At 35.3% G+C, this 24708-nt stretch overlaps 2 protein-coding genes across 2 annotated transcripts; one reads left to right on the top strand and one right to left on the bottom strand.

The window, feature by feature from the left end:
- Nucleotides 1–1139: 1139 nt before the first annotated feature.
- On the bottom strand, nt 1140–6404 carry LOC132634831 (cation/H(+) antiporter 18-like). Its single transcript, XM_060350934.1, has 4 exons — nt 6156–6404; nt 3946–4197; nt 2672–3673; nt 1140–2588 (listed from the first exon to the last, which is right to left on the bottom strand). Exons 2-4 carry the CDS (start codon nt 4138–4140, stop codon nt 1380–1382), a joined length of 2406 nt encoding a protein of 801 aa, XP_060206917.1. The 5' UTR covers nt 4141–4197; nt 6156–6404; the 3' UTR covers nt 1140–1379.
- An 11301-nt stretch (nt 6405–17705) lies between these two features.
- Nucleotides 17706–22989, top strand: LOC132634830 (uncharacterized protein At5g41620-like). Its single transcript, XM_060350933.1, has 3 exons — nt 17706–18391; nt 20390–20515; nt 20980–22989. The coding sequence occupies exons 1-3, from the start codon at nt 17963–17965 to the stop codon at nt 22456–22458; spliced, it is 2034 nt and encodes a 677-aa protein (XP_060206916.1). The 5' UTR covers nt 17706–17962; the 3' UTR covers nt 22459–22989.
- Nucleotides 22990–24708: the final 1719 nt, after the last annotated feature.

The following is a 24708-nucleotide window of genomic DNA, read 5'->3' as shown; positions in this document are numbered from 1 at the left end:
TTATATGAGTATTGTGGAAAGAAAATTATCAATCGAGAAAGTTCCATCAAACTTCGAAAACCGTGGTACCAAAAACTGCACCACACGTAAAAATAGATAAAATTAGCATATATTGTATCTCAAAGAACTTGCATCACACTTTAGAAATAGACTAAAAATAGCTGCAAATATTATATCTTCAAACACGAGTTCATGTTAAATCTTTTTTTTTTTTTTTACAGCTCTTATAGAATTCAGAAGACGAAATTGCTCGGGAATATAATCAAAGGACCACTTTTTACCTACCTCAACAGAAAGGACCATTTTTATTATTTTCTCTTCTTTTAGAAGTTGACAGAAAAGTACAGTAAATTTAATTAGACAGTCATGACATCTTGATCACTAGAATTGGAATTCATGAAAATTGATATTCGAATGCCCCCGTACTATCTCGTGTATATTTTATTGAAAAATCTTCAAAATTGGCAACTTTTGGGGTGGGGTTCATAGTTTATGACGTTGGATATGTACTTTTTATATGATGACGAAATTACTTTTATAAAGACCAGAGTATGTTTTTTATTCCTACATTGTAGGAATGTGAGGGATGCTTCCTTTGAACTGTTGGTGGATAATGACATAAAACATTTTACAATTATACATTTTGGATAATATGCTCCATACACTTGTTCAACTATGATGGCCAAAGAAAATCTAGCAATTATACAGTTTCTTTTTCTTAGATAAAAAAGGACAGTCCGATGCACTAGATTTTCACTATGTGCAGGATTTTATGAAAGGGGTGCATTTGTACTTTGCATTTCTGCAAGAGGCTATTTCTCGATTTGAACTCGTAACTAATTCAGGATTCAAATTTTATTGATTCTGAATTCTAGGACGACCTCAGGTGCTAGCAATAGAATTCTAAATTTGACATTTATACACATTGAATATATTTCTCAACACATATACATTATTTGAGCGAAAAGTGTTGAGTTATGAGAACCCATACTCCAAAGGCTACTTCTGCCCCTGCTTTTACCGTTACGCCAAGATTTCCCATTCTCTTTTCAAAATACTAGGGAAAAAACAGGAGATTTGTGAATTTTTGAAATATGTTTATACTATAGGGGAAGGTAATATGGATGCTACTCGAATAGTAAATGGAAAAATTGCAAATCTAGAATACAGATACTTTAGATGCATTGATGAAAATCTTTACAGGAAATTTTAATATTCTGCAGCTTTACATAACAATACTAGCGCAGAAAGTAAAAATGAGGGAATCCCAAACTATATTTTCTTAAACTTTCCTTATTTAGTTATTCCCCCTTTCTAATATTATTATTATACAATGTATACTTGTGAAAACTATGTCAACATAAGAGCAATTAACTGTTTTAGTTAGATTCATTTCCTTCTGATGACTCTCCTTCCTCCAAAGAACTCAATGCGTCCTGAGATAATTGGCTACGATACTGCTGCACCACCAAAATAGATGCCGTAGTTGAAAATGCAGTCGATATTAACAAGTTTCCGATAGGCCCCAATTCTGGACATTCACTTTTTTTGTTCAAAGAAGCAACAACTTGGCCTTCAGGCATTCTTCCAACTAGATAAAGATTGCACCTGTTATAAGATTTTATTGCTTCAAAAGTTTCCGCAGCATCCTTAACTGTCTTCTCTTCGTACTTGATCGATCCATCCTTTGAGATTCTCTGTTTCAAGCCAGATATTACCACTTCGTCCGCGGGTTGAGCCTCGGGACTGGAGTTCTGGTTCATGTCTACCTTGACACTGCCCCCTGCAACCTCGGGAGCAACAACAAAACGTACCACGACTAGTGTAATACCGGGGTGCTCAGCCATACGCACACCATAAGCAAGTGCTTCCCGGTCATCATGGCCTCCGAAGAACAAGATAGTTATTGTAAAGTCAACATTGCTAGCAGGCACATGAGATGCTCCACCGAGACCTCGGTCTACTAATATGCCAACTGAACATGGTGCATGCTGAAGAACTCTTCGGTTCACGTGCCTTAGATCAGTTCTGGTGGTTTCGAAGTGTCCATCAAGTCGCTGGTGCTTGTGGAACGGGAGGATTATCATGGCAACCCTCTTGCTCTGGGCACTAGTGATTATGTCCTCGTGCATGCTGTTCATGGGAGAGATTGCTGTTGTTGGTCGAATGGATACTTTGCTAAGGTGCTCAAATGTCTCGAAAGCAACCACTACTTGGTTTGTATCTGAAACATCCCCTTTATTCCAAAAGGGCAGCCCATTCCTTTTAACCTTGTGGACCATCAAAATTGCTGATGACCTTTCAGAAAGCTCCATAAGGTGCATGGCATAGACGCGAAGTCCTTCCTTCTTCTCAGTTCCCCGAGAAACTTCAATGAGATTGATCAGTGTGGGAATGTTTCTTGTGCTGTAGAAACAAGTCAACATTCGGACTTGCTTGCTCGTGTCTTTCCTCTCTATAGTTCTATGCTTGTATTCAGTCACAGCTAGTTTAGCCGGCTTGTATACTGATATCACAATAGGAGTTGTGATGAATGTTGTGAAGAGAGCCATCAACACCATGATGGCAAATGTTTGATCATTCAGTACCTACAAAATGATCCAGCCAAAACCATGTAAGCTTAGAATTAATAAACTCAAGAATCAACAAATTAGAAGTGAAGTGAACATACCCCTCTGTCTTTGCCAATATTGAGAACGATGAGCTCGACTAAACCTTTAGTATTCATCAAGAAACCGAGAGTCAGAGCCTCCTGAACAGGCATCTTGCAAAGGAGTGAGACCACAATAGTACCAACAATCTTCCCAAAGCATGACGTAAATATGACAAGAACAAGAAGACCCCATGATTGAGCCCCCTGAATAGTCGCAACATTTGTTTTCAATCCACTGGAGACAAAGTAGAGTGGAAGGAATAAACCGGATACAAGGTCCTCAACTTTTTCCACTAGTGCGCCTGCGAATGGTCCTTCTTTTGGTACAAGAACTCCAAGCACAAAAGCCCCAAATAGGGCATGAATACCAATAGTATCAGTGACAAATCCAGCAGCCAAAACTGCTGCTAGTGTAGCGCACACATATATCTCATCTACAGGCTCACCATCAGCACAACGTCTAGCCATCCATTTGAATATAGGAGGACCAACGAATATGCAGATTCCCACAAAACCAGCCCCACACAAGAGGACCCAAAGCGAAATAAGGGGAGAACTACCATTACCTGAGAGGGCAATAGCAAGAGCAAGCAAAATCCATGCAGCCACATCATTGACTGCTGCAGCAGACATGGCCATTCGACCAACATCTGTTGTTAAAAGTTTGAGTTCAGCTAGAATACGAGCCAAAACAGGAAAAGCAGTGATAGAGAGAGCCACTCCCATGAACACCAGAAAAGGGCCTTGATTAACCCCTTGTGATATAGTTGCTCTGAGAGCAAAGGATGTTCCTATTCCTAATGCAAAGGGGAAACTGATTCCAGCAAGGGCAATACATAGAGCATTCTTCCCAGTACGACGAAGAGACTTTGGATCTAACTCCAACCCAACCAGGAAAAGAAAGAAAAGGAGGCCAAAGTTGGCTAAAGTATCCAACACTGTTAGGCTCTTTGGTGGAAATATTGTATGCAGAAACTTCTCGTTGCGACCTAGAGCAGATGGACCTAGTAAGATTCCTCCCTGACAAAACAAAAATCCATGTCATCTCTTTCTATGGACCAATAAATCATGTGAGCAGAAATATGCAAAGCAAATTGGATTACAACCACTAATTATTCAGAGCAAACCAAATCAAATTACCTGCTTGAATTAGACTTAAAGTACCAAACATTCACAACTGGACTATAAGGACTATAACACAAATCATTCTATTAAAAAATGTTTCCATTCACATGAAGCCAAATGTAATTGATTTCATTAAAGAAAGAAAGCAAAAGGCAAGAAACACTCACAATAATCTCAGCTACGACACGCGGTTGTCTCAATGGACGGAGAACATAGGCAAGGACACGGGTAAGAACAAGTACTAAACATATCTGTACAATGGCTAGAGGAAGTGCATAATTTAATGGATCATCCCCTTGGAATACTCCATTAGAGGTAGCTTTCATGGGTGCTGGACATTTCGGTGCTGCAGGTGTAGCCATACTGAGCTTAGATAAAACAACTCCAAATCAACAAGAAACAGCCAAACTCTTTACAACCTGCATATGATGATCATGTCTAAAACCAATCAAAAACTATCTGAAGTTACTTCATATCAAACATATCTTAGTCATAACCAAATTGTAAATAGGAACTCTGTGTCTAATCGCAAATGTGGTTACTACTAATATATTTTTGACGTTATCATATATACTTAAGGCCATGGATTTACTTATTCCCATGGAACAAGTGACTCTAATACTCGATGCATGGTGCACCAGTAGCGTCTACTGCAGATGCAACTGAAATCAATATTTAGAAAAGGGGTTGGTATAATATACTTATTTATTGTTCTTTTCTGCCCCACTTCAACTATGATACTTGGAAAAAAGAACCTATCTTAATCTGGCAAGCTTTTTCTTTTTACAGGGGACCCAAAGCATCTAGTAGATACAATATAAATTTAAATATTATTTAAGAAAACCACAACCATGTGGTTTCAGTTAATGCTTGAAAAAGGAACAAAGAAACAATGAATTTTATTTTATTCTATTTAAGGAATCTTGAACCTCTTTAAAATGTTTTTTTTTGCACGTTAATAAGATGAGTGCTGTTACTAATATACACAACAAAAGTCCCTAGCTATTTATAAATCCTCAAAGTCACCACATCTTTTCATGAAAAGTTCATACTTCTAAATTGGTGTTACAGCAACTAGGTCACAAGGATGACCTTTTTAGTGTAAAAAGAAATGCACACAATCAAATATTCTAAGAAAAAATAACTGTAGCTAAATGTCTGTACCAAGTATGAGTTGATTACCTTATAAACATAATAATATGTCAACAGCAAAAAAAAAAAAAGAAACAAGATATGCACACTCTGAATACAGGATCTAGAGTCTGTCTTGAGAAAAAAAAAAAAAAAGAACCCTTCTCTCAATATCATTGATCAAATCTACTACGTTAGTTCATGAGTTAATAGAAAATACAACAACGTAAGTTCAAATTCCTGAAAGGGCAAAACAACTAGGTGATTTCTTTTTATCTGTGCAAGACTTGATGGACAGAATCACACAATACCTGTGCTGTTCGGAGGTAGCAAGTACCCCGGATGGTTCGAACCATATTTTTGGCTTAACTAGTTTATAAGATGTACTGTTTATAGAAAAAAAATTAAAATCCATAAAAAAATAATGCTAGCAAAACCAAGATGAGAAAGAAACAAAGGTCATAAATGAAGCTCCTAGATCACCATGAATAAGTTATAGTTGACTTGTAGCCAAATGCTGACGCCACATATAGTACAAAAACTACACAAGCAATAAGAATTTAATTTCAAAATCTGCAAAACTGCTGTCTAAAACATGTTGTCTCCTATTTCCACGAAACTTTCCTGCAACTTTGCTTCTCTGCCAACTTTCTCATTTAATACCCTTTAAAAACTAGCCAAAAAAATCCAAAATCACCAACCCCCAACAACAATTCTACCCCTCATTTTCCATCCAATTTCCTCAAATTCATTAAAGCCAAAATCTGGATCTTCTTCAAGAACCAGTGTTCAAAAAACATGTAACACACACTTCAAGCCAAAATTTTAGTTTAACATTTCGGAACCCAATATATAATCGGGAAATCTTGCCCAACATAAAATATTACGTCACGGAGCCCAACATACAGTACTACTATTATACAACGTTATACCTGCGGAGAAAACATTATATATAATGTATCAACCTTGTATAAAAGTTTTTTACACAAACTCAAAATATAAGCTACGTGGGGTAAATTTTTTCTCCCACGATATGATTATCAGTAGTTAGAAATTACCTAGATGGCCCATTTTTCTCTCTTTAACATTTCATCAGGCAACATGACAACATGCATCAAACAAGTTAAAATCGACAATATATTCATTTTGATATTTATGTCCATTTTAAAGAAAAAGGTTTATGTTATTATGTATACGTAAATTTTTGAAGAAAAAAAGGACAAGAGTGAAAGAGAAGGAAAATAACCTGAATCTTGGAAACTTGGAGAAGTTTTTACGATAGATAGAGATAGAGAGATATTATAGAGAGAAAAAAAGTTATTCAATGTATCATTTTTTTCTCTGAAAATTTTAATAAGAAGGAATAAGAGACTTATATATTATGTGAATGTTTTTTTTTTTTTTTTTTTTGGTGGGGGAAGAGAAAAAAACGGAGAGAAAAAAGAGATTAATAGTTCCAAAGAGTAAGGAAGCGAACGAGAGAGAAAGAAGACATGCCCATACACGATGCCTTTGGTTCTCCGTATTTGTAGAGCCAAGAAAATAATTCTTATTCCCATTATACCCTTGGTTTGTTTGATTATTTACCTAATTATACCCTTGGTTTGTTTGATTATTTACCTAATTATACCCTTGGTTTGTTTGATTATTTACCTAATTTTTAATTGTAGTTCTGTTTAGACATGCAATTTTAGATTTCTTAAGTTGTATTTTTTTTTTCACATACACATAAAAATTTACAAGTTGTGAAAATTATCAAAATTTTCGCAATTCTTATACAATCTTACCGAATGATCAAATCATAATTTAGAAAAAAATTAATATGTTACTAGAAAACATTTTAAAAAAATACAATATCAATTGATCAAACTTTAGTTCAATAAAAAGAAAAATTGAACATGAGTTGTAGTGTAACTACTCTTTAATTTATATCCTCCCAAGAGTCAGAGGCTAGCACTTCGGGCGTTAGTTCGGCCGAACCCGGTAGCTTTTGTCCGAACCATATATTTGTATTAAATTTTTTCTCAAATATGTACAAACTATTCATTAAGAACCCAGTAAATTTAAGGAATTAGAACCCCGTATATAATAACATCTCTCTATAACAATCAAAATTTTTCGGAACCAACTTTTTATGTTGTATTTTACTTCTTTATAACAGCAACAAACAACTTTATAACAGTACGCTTTTTATAAAATTATCACCCATATAATAGCTATCTTCTTTTTTTGGTAATATAATAATTAATCATCTTTATAAAAATAGAATATCAATGATTACCAATAATAAAAGTAGAAATTTTGATCAAATATTTTATCATTTAATACACTATTTATAACAATATAATCATATGAATATGTATATTTTCATCACCAAACGATTTTCTTTCGCTATACAAAGTGTGATTAAGCTTAGAATTTGACAATTAAAAATGAAAATTAGATTTTATGCATCTTTTTTGCCTATAACAGCGAAGTATTATTTAAATGTCAATGTTATTATAGGTGTATAACATCATTCTCTATAATAGCTGAAAATTTTCGGACTCAACCATGCTGTTATAGAGAGGTTTAGTTGTACTCAATAGTTTTGATATATATATAATCTCAATGTATCACTAGATCATGATAATTTGAAATTATTTATTGCATGTATCTGATTCAAATAATTATTTTTTCTACTCTTAAATGTACTCGATCTCATGTACCATCTTTATTGCACGTTGACCCCATCTAAATTAAACAGTTGCTCTCTAAAGGTCGACGAGATTTTTTTATTTCCCTCTACGCCACCTTACTCTCTTTTACTCTTTTACTATTAACTAAAACTTAAAATTAAGAATATAAAATATTGATATATTATAAAGAAATGATACTCGTGATTTGCAGTCAGTGAGCACGTGTAATCGACAACTTGACTAGTTATAGCAAGTCTTTCTATTAGAAGTCATCGCGTGTTGCACGTTAATGGTTGTCTTTAATTTGGATGTATTATTGTCATGGATTTAATTGATTAATTGAATAATTCATGAAGAACTACTAACAACAATACAACACCTTGTTAAACACAGTTCCTTTCTTATAAATTTTTAAATATTTTATGTTCGTCGATATTTGAGTTAATTATACCTAGAGGCGGACTCATAAATAAATTTTGATGGATTCGACGTTTAAAGTTCTTAATACTGAAGTCACCGTACTTTTCAAATCATAGGTTCAATTATAATATTTGTTAAAAATTTGGTGAGTTTTACATACGCACGCGCGTACGAATATTTAAAAAAATTGCAAGTTGATAATCTTAATCAATAGCTTTGATTAGACCCTATATATATGTAAAGATCACTAAGTAAGTATAAATAATAAATTTCGAATTCAGAAGATTAGAAGGGATATGGTAGAACTCTGAATGCAAACTCATAAAATTTAAATCATCATGCATATACACATGAGTATTTAGAGTTACTCATGCGAAATAATGACACATTTAGTACTATATATAGTCTTGACTATTTTTGTTAAATCTGTTAATTCTTTTGGCACGTGATGGGGTTGAAGTTCAGAATGACGTTAACAAACCTTATCTCATGCAAATTAAATTCTATCTTTGCATTAATATTGTTTTGATACGCCATTTAAATCTATGGAAAATGTTTGCTGCAGTACGTTACAGGTCCAAGTCAAATGTGAAATCAATCACCTAAAGAATCTTAATCTTATTTGTGAAAATTATATCCTTTTCCGTAACTAAATAATTATATATTTTAATTTAATAGGGTGTATATATAGTAATGACCTCATTTAGGCCTCATTTGTTTTCATTAAGATTAAGACGTCTGAATCTGAATACACATCTAAATGATTAAAATGTTGTCTCTAGGTCTGAACACTGAATGATTAAGACTGTTTGTTTTTCAATATCTGAATGTGCATAATGTATTTATTTAAACATAATAAATATACAATTCAAATTAAAAAGTAACTAAATAGTAGAAAATAAATACAAATTTAATCAAATAAAATATTATTTGATTAAAAAAATGAAACATTTATGTTCACTAGTAATGGTGGAAATGTTTTGTAGTCATGGTGGGTGGTGAGTGGGGGTGAAGGGGTGAGGGGTGGGAGGTAGTGGGGGTGGGCTTGGTGGTGGGAGGTGGGGGTAGTGGGGAGTGGGGGTATGGGTTGTGGGGTAGGGATTGGTGGTGGGGAGTGGGGGTGGGATTGGGGTTGGTGGTGGGGTGGGGGTCGTGGGGGTTGGATTGGAGGGTAGGTAGGTGGGGTGGGTGGGTGAGTTGGAGTGGAGAGTGCGTAGGGGTGGGGTTGAGGTGGAGGGTTGGGGTTGGAGCTAGTGACAAAAAAAAATCATACAAAAATACCTCTTAATGATATTAAGACTTGATTCAAGATCTTAATTAATAAGATCTATTCAGATCCAATAAGTACTTAGATCTTAATACAAACAAATGCACTTAATGACTTAAGGTCTGAACCATTGAAATTCAGACCTCCAATAAGTGCAAACAAATGAAGCCTTAGTAGAGTTTCTTTGTAACAAGATATCAAAGATATCAATAATTTCAAAGAGTAGCTAAATATCATGTCTGTAATCCTAACTACCACACCATAAATAGTCTCCCCTCCTGGAAACACAAAATTTAATATCTTCACAAATTTAAGCGTAGAATTTCCTTTTATCTTGGATATTTTAATTAGCATAAATCTTAGGAGTATTTATCTGTTATCATCATAGTTTGACCATTTCAAGCAATAATAAGTTAAATACAGTCTTTCCTTTTCAATCATCTTTATACTTTACTCTTAATTATTCTGTTAATGTGGGAATAACAATGGTGTTTTGAAAACGTCGCAAGGGAAACAAGAAACAGAATATTGGTTTTAATAGCAAAATAAAATAAATTATGGCTCGAAAATAAAGATATATTTATGTTTGTGATAATGTAGAGTATCACCATGACACATTCATACCTGACAATTTCAAAAAAGAAAATGAGTAAAGAAAATATAATGTGACTTCTATAGCTAGCTGTACCTTTGACAAGAAATAGTCATGATTGATTGAACAAAAAGACCAAAAAGAAGAAGAGAAAAAAGAGCAGCTTGGATATTCTAAATTCGATAAATAAATAGAATAAGGAATCAAATCAAATTAAGGAAAATAGACGAGTAAAGTCCCCGGAAATTTGTCGCACGGATCTATTTGATCCCTTCTTCTTAAGTCGAGGGTCTATCAAAAACAACCTCTATATCTTTTAAGGTGGAGGTAAGATTTGAGTACACTCTATCCTTTTCAAATCTCATTTATAGGGTTATACTAGATATGTAGTTGTTGTCGTTGGATCTATTAGATCACGATCTAAATGTATCTTTTGAGCAATTGAAAATTTTATGAGAAAACACTAAACCATGATCGAAAAAATTTGTAAATTATTGTAGGCATTAAATGACAGTAAAAATATTTTGTCTGTAAGATTGAGCAATATATGAGCAAACATTAGATTTGAGTCTAATTTAATCTGGAAGGGTAATTTTTCAATAATTATATTTTCACAACTTTTAAACTAGGACTAAAAGTTAAACGAAGGCCTAGAAAAAGATATTGGGGAAATAACCCGTATATACAACCCATGCATTTAGTTTGCAGTCGATGTAACCCACTGTATCATCGGTGTATAAATAATGTATATATAGAGCCCATGCATCTAGTTTGCGGCGGATATAGCTCAGTGTATCATTGGTGTATAGACAATGTATATGTTCCATATTGCCATATATAAACATTACATATGCTCTGTATATAAAATATATATGCTTTATAATCGTGTATAAACACACGAAACCAACTTAAATTGCAGTGTACGTATAGTGTATATGTAATATATAATTATATATAAGTTGTTCAACTGCTTTTGTAACTTTACATATACATCCTTATAAACTATTATACATACATATGTACATTCTTATACACTATATAATGTGTATACTTTTTGAGCAATCCTTGAGCTCAAAAACCGAACACCCTATGTAGACCGAGATGGAATTTCTATACTTCCATTGAAAATTGAAGAGAACCCTTTATTTCTTCTATTAGATGAAATATACCGAGAATGAAAAATTGATGAGCTATTATTGGAAACAGAATTATTAGGAGATTGAGAAGAAAAAGAAGAAAAAGGACAAGAAAATAAGGGGATTTGTGAAAGCTGCGTTCATCTTCTTCCTAATGTTTTCAATAGTAAAATTGACATATTTTTTGTTTCTGTAATAGATTTGAGGAACCTTCAAATCCAAGGGTTTAGGCGAGGGTTTCACGCTATTCAGATTTTAAAGGACGAAAGGCCACGAAATACGCTGAAACAATACAACTGAATTCGGATAAAATTTTAGTTACTTAGATAGGCAAACGAAAGGTCCATATGGGTAAGAAGTAAATAGTTGGGCTAAAAATGGCAAACCAGATATCCTAATGGACACTCAGGTTAGTTTTTTCAAAGATATTTGAGTAAATCGTTTAAGTGAAGTAATTGCATGATTTTCCCTTCTAATGGCCTAGTTTTTAATTTTTGTTCTTCAAAATCAAAATTATGTTTAGAGGGGCATAAGTTCTTTAAAGATATGGGCATAATTTGTAGATATTATAATGCGTAACTTATGTCCCTCTAGGCATAAATACGATTTTTAAGGGCCAAAATCTCTGTCTTGCGATTTTTTTTTTAAACTGAGCTGGAGTTCGAATCCAAAACCTCGGGGTATTAGGCGAAGTACAAAAATTAAAAACTACCAGTTTGAGGAGCAAAAATTAAAGACCACCCCAAAAGAAGGATAATCCGCGCAAAAAAAATGATAAGAATATCCAACACGCCTAAAGCCCATTAACTATAGGGGCAATTTGCACGGTTGCCTTTCGTTGGGGGTGTCTTTAGTTTTTGGCCCTTAAATTGCTGGTCTTTAATTTTTTCCCTTCGCCTAAAATATCCTGAGGTTCTGGGTTCAAACCCCGACTTAGTCATAAAAATTAAAAAAATTCACAAGGCAAGGCTTTGCCTTGCAATTTTTTTTTTACTGAGCGGGGAATCGAACCCAGAACCTCAGAGTATTTTTGGTCACCTTTTCAAGCGAAGGTCAAATTTAAAGACCAGCAATTTGAGAGAGAAAAATTAAAGACCACCCCAAAAGAAGGGAAATCCACGCAAAAAAAAAAAGGAAAATTTACTTGCGATAGTTACCTCTAAGACTTATTTATGAATAATAACTACCTTATTTTTTATTTAATTTTGTAGCTTTATTTTTCCAAAATTACATTTCATAACTGGTCCAGTAACTTTTGAAATACATGTACCTCTCTATTCTCCCTCACTACACATTTAAAATTTATCATCTTCTCTAAACCCTAAAAAAAAATCTCTCTCTTCTCTCACCTTCCCCTCACTGCCGCCTCTCTCCCTCCCTTTCTCTATCTCCGGCCTCTCTTCTCCTTCCCCTCACGTACCCCTCCCTCCTTTCTCTATCTACACCACCCATGCTGCGGTCAACACCACCACTACCACCACTATTCCTACCATCTTCATCTCCAAACTCGAAAAAAACCTTAAGGTTCTAATTCTTTAAATCTGAACTCCATATGCTTCATGTATTAATGGTTTTTGGTGGTGGTTCGGTACGGGTTTTGGAGTGAAGCAGGACAGCGGTGGATAGAAGAAAGGCGGCGGAGGAAGGAGGAGTTTTTTTCCAGTTTGTTGTGGTGGTTCGGTAGGGTTTTTGGAGTGGAGCAGGATGGTGGATCGGAAGAAAGGCGGCGTAGGAAGGAGGAGGGTTTTTCCAGTTGTTGTGGTGGTTCAGTAGGGTTTGTGGTTGTGGTGGTTGTATTTTTTTTTTTTGTTATAATGTATTTTTTTGTATTCGCTTTGTATTTCGAAGGAGGAAATGTATATTCGTCATTTTTTTAGTGTATTTCAATATACTGTTTTAGTATATTTCTGTATATTTTAGTGTACTATTTCAGTATATTTCGCTATATTTCAATGTATTTCTAATTTACGAAACAGTTTCTGATACATTTCATTGTATTCCATTATATTTCATTATATTTCTTAAACAATCAACCATATTTCATTGTATTCCAGTGTATATTTTTTGTATTTGGAAGTATTACTAAAAGTTTGGAATGGAGTAATTTGGAGAGAGAAACGTGGGTTGTTATGGAACTTCAGCCGTTATGCGTGATATATGGTTGATTTAATTTGACTTACCATTTAAAATGAAAGAAGAGAATATGTTCCATAAATACAACCTATTTTTACTCTGCCAAATTTTGTATTTTCGTGTATTTCAAAAACGCGAAATACAACCGAATACAACAAAAACCAGCAAAAAACTTTTGAATGGAGTGATTTTGATAGAGAGACGTTAGCTGTAATGGAACCTCATGAAGTTTGCGTGAGTCATGGAACCATTAATACAAATTACCATATAATTTGAAAAAGATTTTTATTGCCATAAATATAACCTTTTTTTTACTCAACAGTCGCGCTGTATTTCGTTGTATTTCACTGTATTTCAAAAACTCGAGATAAAACTGAAATACAACCAAAAGTAACTACGAATTGTAAATCTTCAACTTGTAGCTATAACTTGTTAGAAGCTATTAAAAGGTATTTATTTGTGTAAGTTTTATAAAAAAAATAAAAAATAAAAAATAAAAAAAAACTAAATATGCGACTAGTCGGTAATTGGTGCCAATCTCTTAAGAGCCCGTTTGGATTGGCTTATAAGTTGGCTTATAAGTTGTTTTCAGCTTTTTTGAGTGTTTGGCTGGCCAGCTTAAAGTCATTTTATGCTTAAAATAAGCTTAAAAAAATAATTGGACCCATTTGACTTAGTTTATCTAAAGCAGCTTATAAGCTGTTTTCAGCTTATAAGCCAAAAAAAATAAGTTGGACTACCCCAACTTATTTTTTTCAGCTTATAAGCTGCAAACAACTTTAAGCTGTAAGCCAATCCAAACGGGCTCTAAGTCCAATCGACGTGCTGGGCCTACCAAACAAGCATTTGCACTTTTCTTATCACAAATGGGCTTTAGGCCTGTTGGATGTGCACGTTCTAAAGTTGAATGTGGCATTTTCGCAAATCACAAGTAATAACAAGTGTATTTTTCTTATCAACTCCCGATATGGAATTTCATTCGCACATGTATGAAGCTCCTCCTTTGAACTAGGTATCACATAGCCAAATGCGAGGCCAAAAGTTTGAGTTTACGAGTTTTGGATTCTAAAAAAGACATCTTAGTGAATTTTAGATAAATTACTCATATATATTAAATGAATTTCTTAACTCAAATATATGATTTTGACGAAGCTACTCGGCTCTACCAAACAGGCCCATATCTTTCCCTCTAACTCCGCCCCGCACATAGCCTATCACATAAATACATGGGCTTATATGATGATATTATCTGAGTATTTTTGGTCATCAAACCTCACAATCTTCTTTTTATGTGTACACTTGCAAACTATCGGTAAGACCAATAAACATGTTCGCAAGCAATTATGTTTATAGATGGATAAAGACGGTAAACGAGCTCGTCCAAAACGATCATTCAATTAGACTTGCTACTTAACTCTTCACTGCGCCGCAACATGAGAATTTCTCTGTCATTTCTATATTCATCATATTGAATCATCGGCCATGATATCAATTTATTGGGTCAAGCCACCTTAAAGATGATCTCTTAACATGTGTGACACCATCTACTTTAAACCAAGCTCACAGGGTTTCTTTCCAAAAGATCTCATATGATTACAAATATTCATACATTTCCTGCAAAACTTTATTTTTTTCCTTATAACTTTCACTGTGCATGAGGCATTTGCTTCCCTCAAATCATATGAATTAAATTAATAAAGTAAAATGGACATGATTTAGACTGCAAAATGAAATATAAACTACAACATGAATTATAAATTCTCACAGACCCCCAAAAAGTGCTATTGTGAACAATTATGCCTCTCTACCCTACAACCCTTGACTTCGTTGAGATACCAGGACATTCCTTGGACCACCACATTCAGACCTTAATCAATACTTACATCTGTTTAAATAAAATTAAATAATCTTTTTAAATTAATGCTTTAGTTTCTTTTTTAATTTAGGATTTCAATGAGAAATTCTAGTACTAATAATGTAGTCTACATAGGAACCTGAGAGGACATATGTATAATATTCTGTGCCTTTTGTTAGACATGCTTCCTACATATTTCTTGGTATAAGATTCACAAGGATAAAAATTACTAACAGTAAGACTAATGAAATTATATTGTACTATTATTTTGTGATAGTTACTGTCACTTTTTAAGAACACTTGGACATACTTTCTTTAGTAAATTGTCATGACTTTTTCACTCCCGTTGTTTTCTTTTCTCGAACGGTTGTATATTGGAAAATACCTCTTTACCTCCCAAGGTAGGATAAGGTCTGCGTACACTCTACTCTCTCCCCCACTTGTGAAATTACACCGGGTATGTTATTGTTGTTGTTGTTGTTGTGTACTAATGAAATCATAACTAACCATAATTAAGGATAAATAATGGGCAAGATACATCAAAACCCCCTTAAACTATACTCCAAATGTCGATATCACACATAAACTATACAAGCAACCTATTATACACCTTAACATCTTAAAAGTGAATTTAATTTCCCCCTACAAACTGACGTGACACAAAATAAAAATATAATTAATAAGTGGCACGTTTTTTATTAAAAAATTATTTTTTTATTCCATTTTTTATTAAAATAAATATTTTTGTACCCCCCACCCGCCCCGCCCCTCTATCACTCCAACCCCCCCCCCCCATCTCTCTTTCTTCTTCATCCCTGCACGGCTGCATCCTTCACCCCTGGTCTTTTTTTTTTTTTTTTTACATTCTCTCTCTCCTCCCTTCATGCTTGCTCCATCCCCCCACAACGCCGCTGCCCCGCCCCGCCTCATCCCTCCATCTTCACGCCAAACCACCTCCACCCCTGAAACTCCTCTCTTTCTTCTTCACCATACCTTCCATCACAAATAATCACATTGCCACCATCAATTTCACCATCCTCACTTGACCCAACATCAAAAATTAAAACCCAGCACCATTAATATAAATATGTCAATCAATTTTTGTTGATTAGGATAGTAATACAAAAAAAAAAAAAAACAGAACATGAATCTCGATAGTAGTGATGACATCTTTGTTTATAGCTAGTAAATTTAATGGTGGTGATGGAATTGATGATTGGGTTTGGGGATGGTGATATGCCACTGGTGATAATGGAGGTTTTGTAATGAGCGGGTGGGGGAAGAGGAGCGGGTTGGTGGCGGGGGGGGGGGGGGTAGCAGCAGCAACAACAACACGAATAGTCAGTGCTGTTGAACAGCAGCAGCAAATTGAATTTTGGACAGGGTGATGTAATTTCGGTGGTGAATTTAGTTGCGGATCTTGAATTTATGGTGATTGTTTGCAATTTCTTATAGTGACAGTAGTTATGAAGTGATTTAATGATTGATTTGGTTGTGGGTGGTGAAATTTGTGGTTATTTTTTTTATTTTATGGTGGTGGGTTTGATGGTTGGTTTGACGGTGGTGATGGATATGGTGGTGGTGAAATTGATTGTGGTGGTAGCGGCGGATATTATGGTGGTGAAATGGATGGTGGCAAATTTGGTGGTGGCGGATATGGTTGTGGTGAAATTGGTGGTGGGGATGGTGGGTTTTGTAATGAGTATAGAAGAAAAGGAAAAAGAAAATAGTGCAAATTAAAAAGAAAAAGGAAAAGTACTGAAAATAATAAAATTTATTTTATTTCCACGTGGCGCTGACGTGGCATGCGCGTGTGGAAAACCACACGCTGTGAAAGTGGTATAATACCTTGCAGGGTGGTTTTAAATTCACTTTTAAGATGTTAAGGTGTGTAATAGGTCGCTCATATAGTTTAGGTGTGATATCGATATTTTGGGTATAGTTTAGGGATGTTTTGATGTATTTTGCCTAAATAAAAATAATGCAGTAATCTCTTTGGCTTATGAAATGAGGAATGGGTTATTTGCTTGTAACGGGTATGCCGGTGTTAGAAATTTCATTGATTTGGTATATATTCTCGCTTTAAGTACAAAAAATTGTTAAAAGACGAGAATACACGTGTAATGTTGAGAAGCTCCTTCAACCAACTTGTGTTGATAATGTAATCAGTTATTTTATCACATATTATAGTTACTCAAAACTCCAAAGTCCTAAAGTTAGATTATACAGATTGTTAATACTTGCTATATATTAATTTCTCTTGTAAAAATAAAGAAGATATTACAAAAAGTAAACGGTGAACATTATTTCCAACTTGGGGGATGCATTGGTTGGTCAAAAAATTGGTTTACCCAAAGGGGTAAAATGTGAACTGTGCTCCCTCGATCTAGTTTTACTTATCCCGTGTACTAAAAATAAATGTTCACTTTTACTTGTTCAGATAATTTACCATTTCATATTTATTTTACTATTATTATTAATTGTTGAGTTAGAAATTTTAAAAAAATTATTAGCGGCTACACAACTTTTAAAATATTTTGATTGGTTTCAATCATTAAGCTATTTAGCAATAATTACGGATGGTATAATAAACCTGTCATTCTATTTTTGTTCCAAAATAGACGTGTCAACTTAATACATACCAAGTAAATATTAATGGAGTAAGTAATATTTGACAAATCAGTCCTATGTAGAGTTCCCCTGTTGAAGAAATGACTTTCTACTGAACCCCGTCATTAAAGTCTTGTTGGCCATGGGAGTTGAACTTAAACAACATGCAAAAAAAGTTACAGAGAATCTCCTTTCAACACTCAAAAGAAAGACTGTACTGATGTACAATACATGTAGCAGTAGCTGTATCAGTTACTACAGTGAGTTAACTCAATGATAATGGGTGGTTGAGGAAAAAAAAAAAGAAACAATATTCTATTAGTAGTGTGTACACAGAGAGAGAGAGAGAGAGAGAGAGAGAGATGAAAAGGGGAGAAAAAAGTGGACAAGAGCCAGCAGAAAAGCAAGAAAACTTAGGGGAAAAGTTGAAGAAAATAGGGAAAAGAGGGGGACATACAACACCAGTAATACCCTTTTTGAGGCTCCAAAAACAGTATAATCATCATCATCATCATCATAATAGTGGTGTTGTTCAAGAAAGTGATATTAGAGAAACCCCTTTACAGAATTCTTCTATTTCTGCTAGAAAACTTGCTGCTATTGTTTGGGAACTTCATCAGTACAAGATACCTTTGTCTAAAATGCACCATAGTAGTGGTCATGTTAATAGTAACAATGTTGTTCCTTCAAGAATGCGCCGTGTTCAGCCCTATCGCCACCATAGACATCATCTTTATGAGGATAGTAGGGTTCTTGAACATCCTGATCCTTCACCAAGTTCACCTGACCTGGTAATAATTCATCAGAATTCAGTTTTCTGTTTATAGCTTTGTGAATGGCCGAAACCCTTTTGTTTAATAGTGGCAGAACTTGGTAGTATCTTTTTGACTTAATTTTCTTGATTGTTTGAGGTAAAGTTGGAATCTTTGAGGTGACGTTAGAGGGGTTTTGGCTAACTGATATTGTTGGACTTGGTAGCCTGGTAGTTCATCAGAATTCTCTCTTTTGTAGTAGTTGTGTGAATGGCCAAAACCCTTTTGGTTAATAGTGGCAGAACTTGGTAGTTTAGCTAGTTTTGTGTCATTTGGTGGAGTCTTTTTGATTAACTTTCTTGATTGTTTGTGGTAAAGTTGGAATCTTTGATGTTGTTGGAGTTGCTAGTTTATCACCATTCTCTATCTTTTTGTGATAGCTCTGTGGATGGCCTAAACCCTTTTGTTTAATAGTGGCAGAACTTGGTAGTATCCTTTTGACTAAGTTTTCTTGATTTTTTGTGGTAAAGTTGGAATCTTTGAGGTTTAATTTAGAGCTCTGACTGTTTTTGGCTAACTGATGTTGTTGGAGTTGCCAGTTCATTAGAATTCTCTTTTTTCTTTGAGGGCTCTGTGAATGGCAATTACCCTTTGTTTAATAGCTTCAGAATCTGGTAGTTTAGCTAATTTCGTGTCAGTTGGTGGATCCTTTTGATTAAATTTTCTTGATTGTTTGTGGTAAAGTTGGAATGTTTGATGTTGTTGGAGTTGCCAGTTCATCAGAATTCTCTCTTTTTCTGATAGCTCTGTGAATGGCAGTTATCCTTTTGTTTAATAGTGGTAGAACTTGGCAGTTAGCTAATTTTGTGTCATTTGGTGGATCCATTTTGATTAAGTTTTCTTGATTGTTTGTGGCGAAGTTGGAATCTTTGAGGTGACTTTAGAGCTGACTAATGTTGTTGGAGTCGCTGGTTCATCAGAATTCTCTCCTTTTTAATAACTCTGTAAATGGAAATTACGCCTTTTTGCTTAATAGCGGCAAAAACTTGTTAATTTAGTTATTTTGTGTCAATTGGTTGATCCTTTTGTAGTACTTTAATTTTCTTGATTGTTTGGGGTGAAGTTGGAATCTTTGAGGTGACTGATGTGTTGAAGTTGCTGGTTTCTACTGTCCCCTTCTGTTTATCTGTCTCTGCTGTTCGTTTGTTCTTATTGGATCTCTATTTGATCCATAAGACCTCAATTTTTGCCATTCTTCATCTTCTTTAGATTATTTATTTACTCAAATACTCCCGAAATTGGTTCTATGATTCGAGTATCTTAGCATGCATGAGATACTGCTAGCTTTTCAGTTTGCAAACCCCTAAGCCCCTTTTAGTTTTTCACTAGAAGCTCAGCCTAGAGTTGATGGACAGGTTAACCCCGAAATGGGTTTATCGACAGTCGTGACCAAGTAGATAGCGTTCTAGGACTTTATGCCTAGTTTGCACTTAAGATTGTAACTTTGATTCCCCAGAGCATTTCAGCGCAATAACTTTTAAGGACCAACAAATGATTATGACTCTTACAGGGTAGAATACTTGTTTAGTTATCGTGTTATCTGAGTTTGTTTTCATGCTTTTTAATGCTGTGCTGCTTCGAAATTGGGCTGAGGCATAATATGTTCTGTATCCAAATGGCCTACTTGGAGGGGAGCCTTAGAACAACAGTAAAGTTGTCTCCGCGTGACCTATAGGTCACTGGTTCGATCTGTGGAAGCAGCCACTAATGCTTGCAGTAGGTAGGCGGTCTACATCACATCCCTTGGGTTGCGGCCCTTCCCCGGACCCTGCTAACGCAGGATGCTTTGTGCACCACACTGCCCATTCATATAGCCTACTCTAAATTAGTTTGGCATTAAGGCGCAGTTGTTGTTGTTGTCATATTCTTCGCTGTTTCAGTTTTGATCTCTTTTCTAAATTAAGGTACAATTTGAACTAGCAAAGTTTTGAAATTGCTCAGCATTCTCCATAAATCTGTGTGTTCTATTGATGCCAGCCAGGAAGTGCGGGCAGTTTGAGGAGGCATGTTGCTGCATCATTGATGCAACACCATCGAGCAATTGAAAGGACTAACCATGCCATACAACCTGTATCTCCTGCAAGCTATGGCAGTTCAATGGAGGTAAAGAGAGTTACTAATCTTCATTGATGACATTTTTAAGAGGTCGTTTTTATGCAACATTTCATTAAGGAATTTAGAGCTGATGAAAATATTTCTAAAAGTAATTTAGGTAATAAGATTTTGATGACATTTATTATTTATCAAAAGATTTTGATTTTTTTAGCATCAGGAATCCTCGAAGCTTAATGTCCCTCGACTTTCGTCGACTGTCTGCAGCCATATAATAAATGTCTATATGCTACTTGTCCTCAAAAAGAATAATTATCGAACCGTAGAAAAAAGAGTAATTATCGTGAAAAAAGACCTTAATGTTTTTTCCCTGCATCTTTCTTTTTAGAAAAAAGATATCTGGCAAGTACAATGAGCAAAAACATCTTTGCGATAGCTTATTGTTTTTAAGAATAATACTTGGTTAATTCTGACCTAGTAATGCATCTAAAGTTTCAAGTGTTATATTATTTCAGATTGCACCTTACAACCCTGCAGTTACGCCGTCTAGTTCTGTAGACTTGAAAGGGAGAATTGGAGAGACGAGCTACAGCCTCAAAACATCTACGGAGCTACTAAAAGTACTGAACCGAATCTGGGGCCTGGAAGAGCAGCATGCATCCAACATGTCACTCGTGAAAGCATTAAAGAAAGAACTAGATCATGCTCGTGTGCGGATCAAGGAGTTGGTGCGAGATCAGCAAGTGGATAGACATGAAATAGATGAACTGATGAAGCAGATAACGGAGGATAAAGCAGTAAGAAAAAGTAAGGAGCAAGATCGAATTAGTGCTGCTATTCAGTCTGTAAGAGACGAACTGGAAGACGAGAGAAAGCTAAGGAAACGCTCGGAGAGCTTGCATCGGAGATTAGCTAGGGAGCTGTACGAGGTGAAAACGTCTCTTGCTAATACTTTGAAAGAGCGGGACAAAGAGAAAAAATCTCGACTGCTTCTGGAAGACCTTTGTGATGAGTTTGCTTGGGGAATAAGACATTATGAACAGGAGTTGCGTTCCGTAAGACAGAAATCAGACAAGGATTGGACAGAAAGGACCAATAGCAATCAACTAATTCTACACATTTCTGAAGCATGGATTGATGAGCGGATGCAGACAAAAATGGAACCGGAACCTCAGTATGGTCAAGGTGATAAAAGCCCAATCATAGAAAAGGTCAGGTCCGAAATAGAGACGTTCCTTAAAACTAAACAAACCGGTATCAGGAATAATGTTAACTCAGTGGACCCCGCCTACCGACGAGGTTCTCTGGATTCCATCCCTCTTAATGCGGCTGGCAGTGCTCCACAAGATGAGGGGGATGAAGAAGATTCCGTCAGCAGCGATTCACATTGTTTCGAGTTGCAAAAACCGAGTGCTGCTGACTTGAGATCCCACGAGATCGGTGTCAAGGAAAAGAGTGCTGAAGAAACAATGAGGCAAAATTACATTTTAAGGAAACCTCCATTACATGAAAGGTCCAAGGGTAGCAGCGTGCCCAACTTGCAGGTGAAGTTTGAAGAACAGATGGCCCGAGCTGCATTACCGAGTGAAGAAACAAGTGAAAAGAACCAAGTTGAAATAAGCACTTCGAACAAGTTCGAAATATGTGAAGTAACAGAAGAAGGTAGTTCCGGAAAAAAGAACAAAGCTGATGGAACTCCTGGAGTTAACTCGAATTATATGATTGATGAATTAATTAGAAGCCACTATTTATCGTCAGAAAGCGGAAACATGCCACCTGAACATGATTATGAGTTAGCATCTTATGGTAGGGCTCGGGCGAGTCCGGTCAGGCAATGGACGGAGAAGCTTCCCTCACATGAGAACGTATCCGAGTCATCAACTAAACTGCCACCAGATTTAAAAGAGAACAGTTTGAAGGCCAAGCTAATGGAAGCAAGAACAAGGGGTCAACGTTCACGATCACGATTGAAAGGCACCAAGATTTCCTTCTAGTTCTATGTGCGAATGCTTTGGTAGCTTCAAACATTATGTTGCATGTCACGAGGGTCGGTGCTATGTTAATATTTTAATTCGTTCTAAATAGCCACAAGATGACATAAAATGAGATGAATCAAGATATTGATTTCCGAGTCCCAACGAATCCTTTTGTAATGATGAGATGGCAAGTTTACCACAAAAAAGATCTGCCAGCATTATGTTCGAGTGCCTCAGCGGAGATTTGGGTGTTCTGTTTGGATGACAAAATCTTGGACGTGGTTATTAAAGAATCTTGTTACATTAGCTGCACATCATGGACATTTATGAAAAGGTACTACATTTCCTTCAGTGTGTACATGGGCCTTTGATCATATGTTGAATGCTTTTGGTCTAGGCAATCTTTTGACTAGTTAGGGTGATTTTTGTGAACTTTATGTTTCATTCAGCTTTGAGTACATTAATGGTGGCTATACACTGGTACAGTTACACGAGAAGCTTGCTTTTAAATTACATAGGATTCTTGTTCCAAGGTCCCCATATACTATTTATAGTGTTTTCTCATTTAAGTCTAATACAGCTGTGCATAAGGTATAATAAGTACCACTCCATAATCAGACAAATTCCGATACTTATATTGGTGGGAGATAGCAGGTACTCAAAAGAATAGTCGATGTGTAAGTAAATTCCATCATAGAAAAAATTAAATCAAACGCACAACTTTGAAGTTCTTCAGCATTTGTGTACAGAAGTGTTTTCTAGTAATGAACAATGAACAATATATAATTTTAACATATCTCCAAGATTGCATCCTCATAATGAGCAGCAATAGCAATGAAGGTTTGTTTTTTGAGTTTTTCATTCAGTGTCTAATATTCACTTTGAGCCCCAGTTAATCCAAATTCCGGCAAATATTTTCACCAGTTGTTCCTTTTTGGAACACCTCTTTAGTAAATGACTCTTTTTATTATTCTTGAGCAAAATTGAAAATTTTATGAGAAAATGTTAAATCACAATCTAAATTTTAAGTTATTGTAAATGTTAGATGATAGTCTAATTGAGAAGTATATGAGCAAACATAGACCCGATCTAAAGTTGTTTGAAAGGGTAATTTCGCAAGGAAAAAAATATTTGCACAATTTTTAAAAATAGAGATAAAATCTAAATGGGGCCTAAAAGGGGACTTTTGCATCCCTCCATATTTGAACTATGTCACTTTTATAGTCTATAGTCGAGCTTATTGTTTTAAGGATTCTATTTTATTTTATTTTTGTTGATAAAATGGGCTTCGTTGTTTGTGTTTTTCACTTATCAATAAGTCCATACGTTCTCCTTAATTGCTTCATAAGTCTCAATTGATATGTATTTGGGCTTTACTCAAGAGACATGGGTCATTTGCACGACTGTCCTTCAAAGGCAATGGCATTTAATTTTTGTCCTTCGTTAAAAATCTCTTGATTTTGGGTTCGAACCCTCTCTCAGTCAAAAATTTTAAAAAAATCACAAGGTAGAGTTTGGATTCGCAAGACAGAGTTTCAAACTCTGTCTTGTGACCTAACTTTTATCCGAATAGTCCTAATTTTGGGCAAAAGTTAGGCAGGCAAACTCCTGCTTGAATAGGAAAGGCAAACTTCTGCCTGAATAGGCTTAAATTTGTTACAAACTTCTGCCTTGCGAATTTTTTAAATATTTGACTGAGTGGTGGCAAACCTCTGCTATAAGGCCTAAAGTCTGCTTGAATAGGCCTAACTTTGCTACAAATTTCTGCCTTGCGATTTTTTTTAATATTTGACTGAGCGGCGGCAAACCTTTGTCGTAGGGCCTAAAGTCTGCTTGAATAGGCCTACCTTTGCTATAAACTTCTGCCTTGCGATTTTTTTTAAATATTTGGCTGTGCGGGAATTCGAACTCAGAACCCATGAGTTTTAGGCGAACGACAAAAATTAAAGATTTTAAACTTGAAGGGTAAAAATTAAAGATGCCTTTGAAGGACATTCCGCACAAAAAAAATGAGAGACATGGAACAATCAAACAATTTCATGTGTGTTTTCTATACTGGTTTACTTGAGATTTTAATCAAATATATTGACAACAAAAGAACTTTTACATTATGACTTATGAGCATAGGTTATTTCCTTCGGAGTTCGGAACCAAAATGCCCCAAAACAAATCATTTTGAACCAAAATATCCACAAAAAAAATGTTACAAAAGTACCTTTAGCGCAGTAAAATACTGTGCTATAGCACTTCACGGAGACGGAGTCGTTA

This window comes from Lycium barbarum, chromosome 4, assembly GCF_019175385.1.
Source record: "Lycium barbarum isolate Lr01 chromosome 4, ASM1917538v2, whole genome shotgun sequence".
Classification (NCBI taxonomy): Eukaryota; Viridiplantae; Streptophyta; class Magnoliopsida; order Solanales; family Solanaceae; genus Lycium; species Lycium barbarum.
This window is presented reverse-complemented; position numbering and strand designations above follow the sequence as displayed.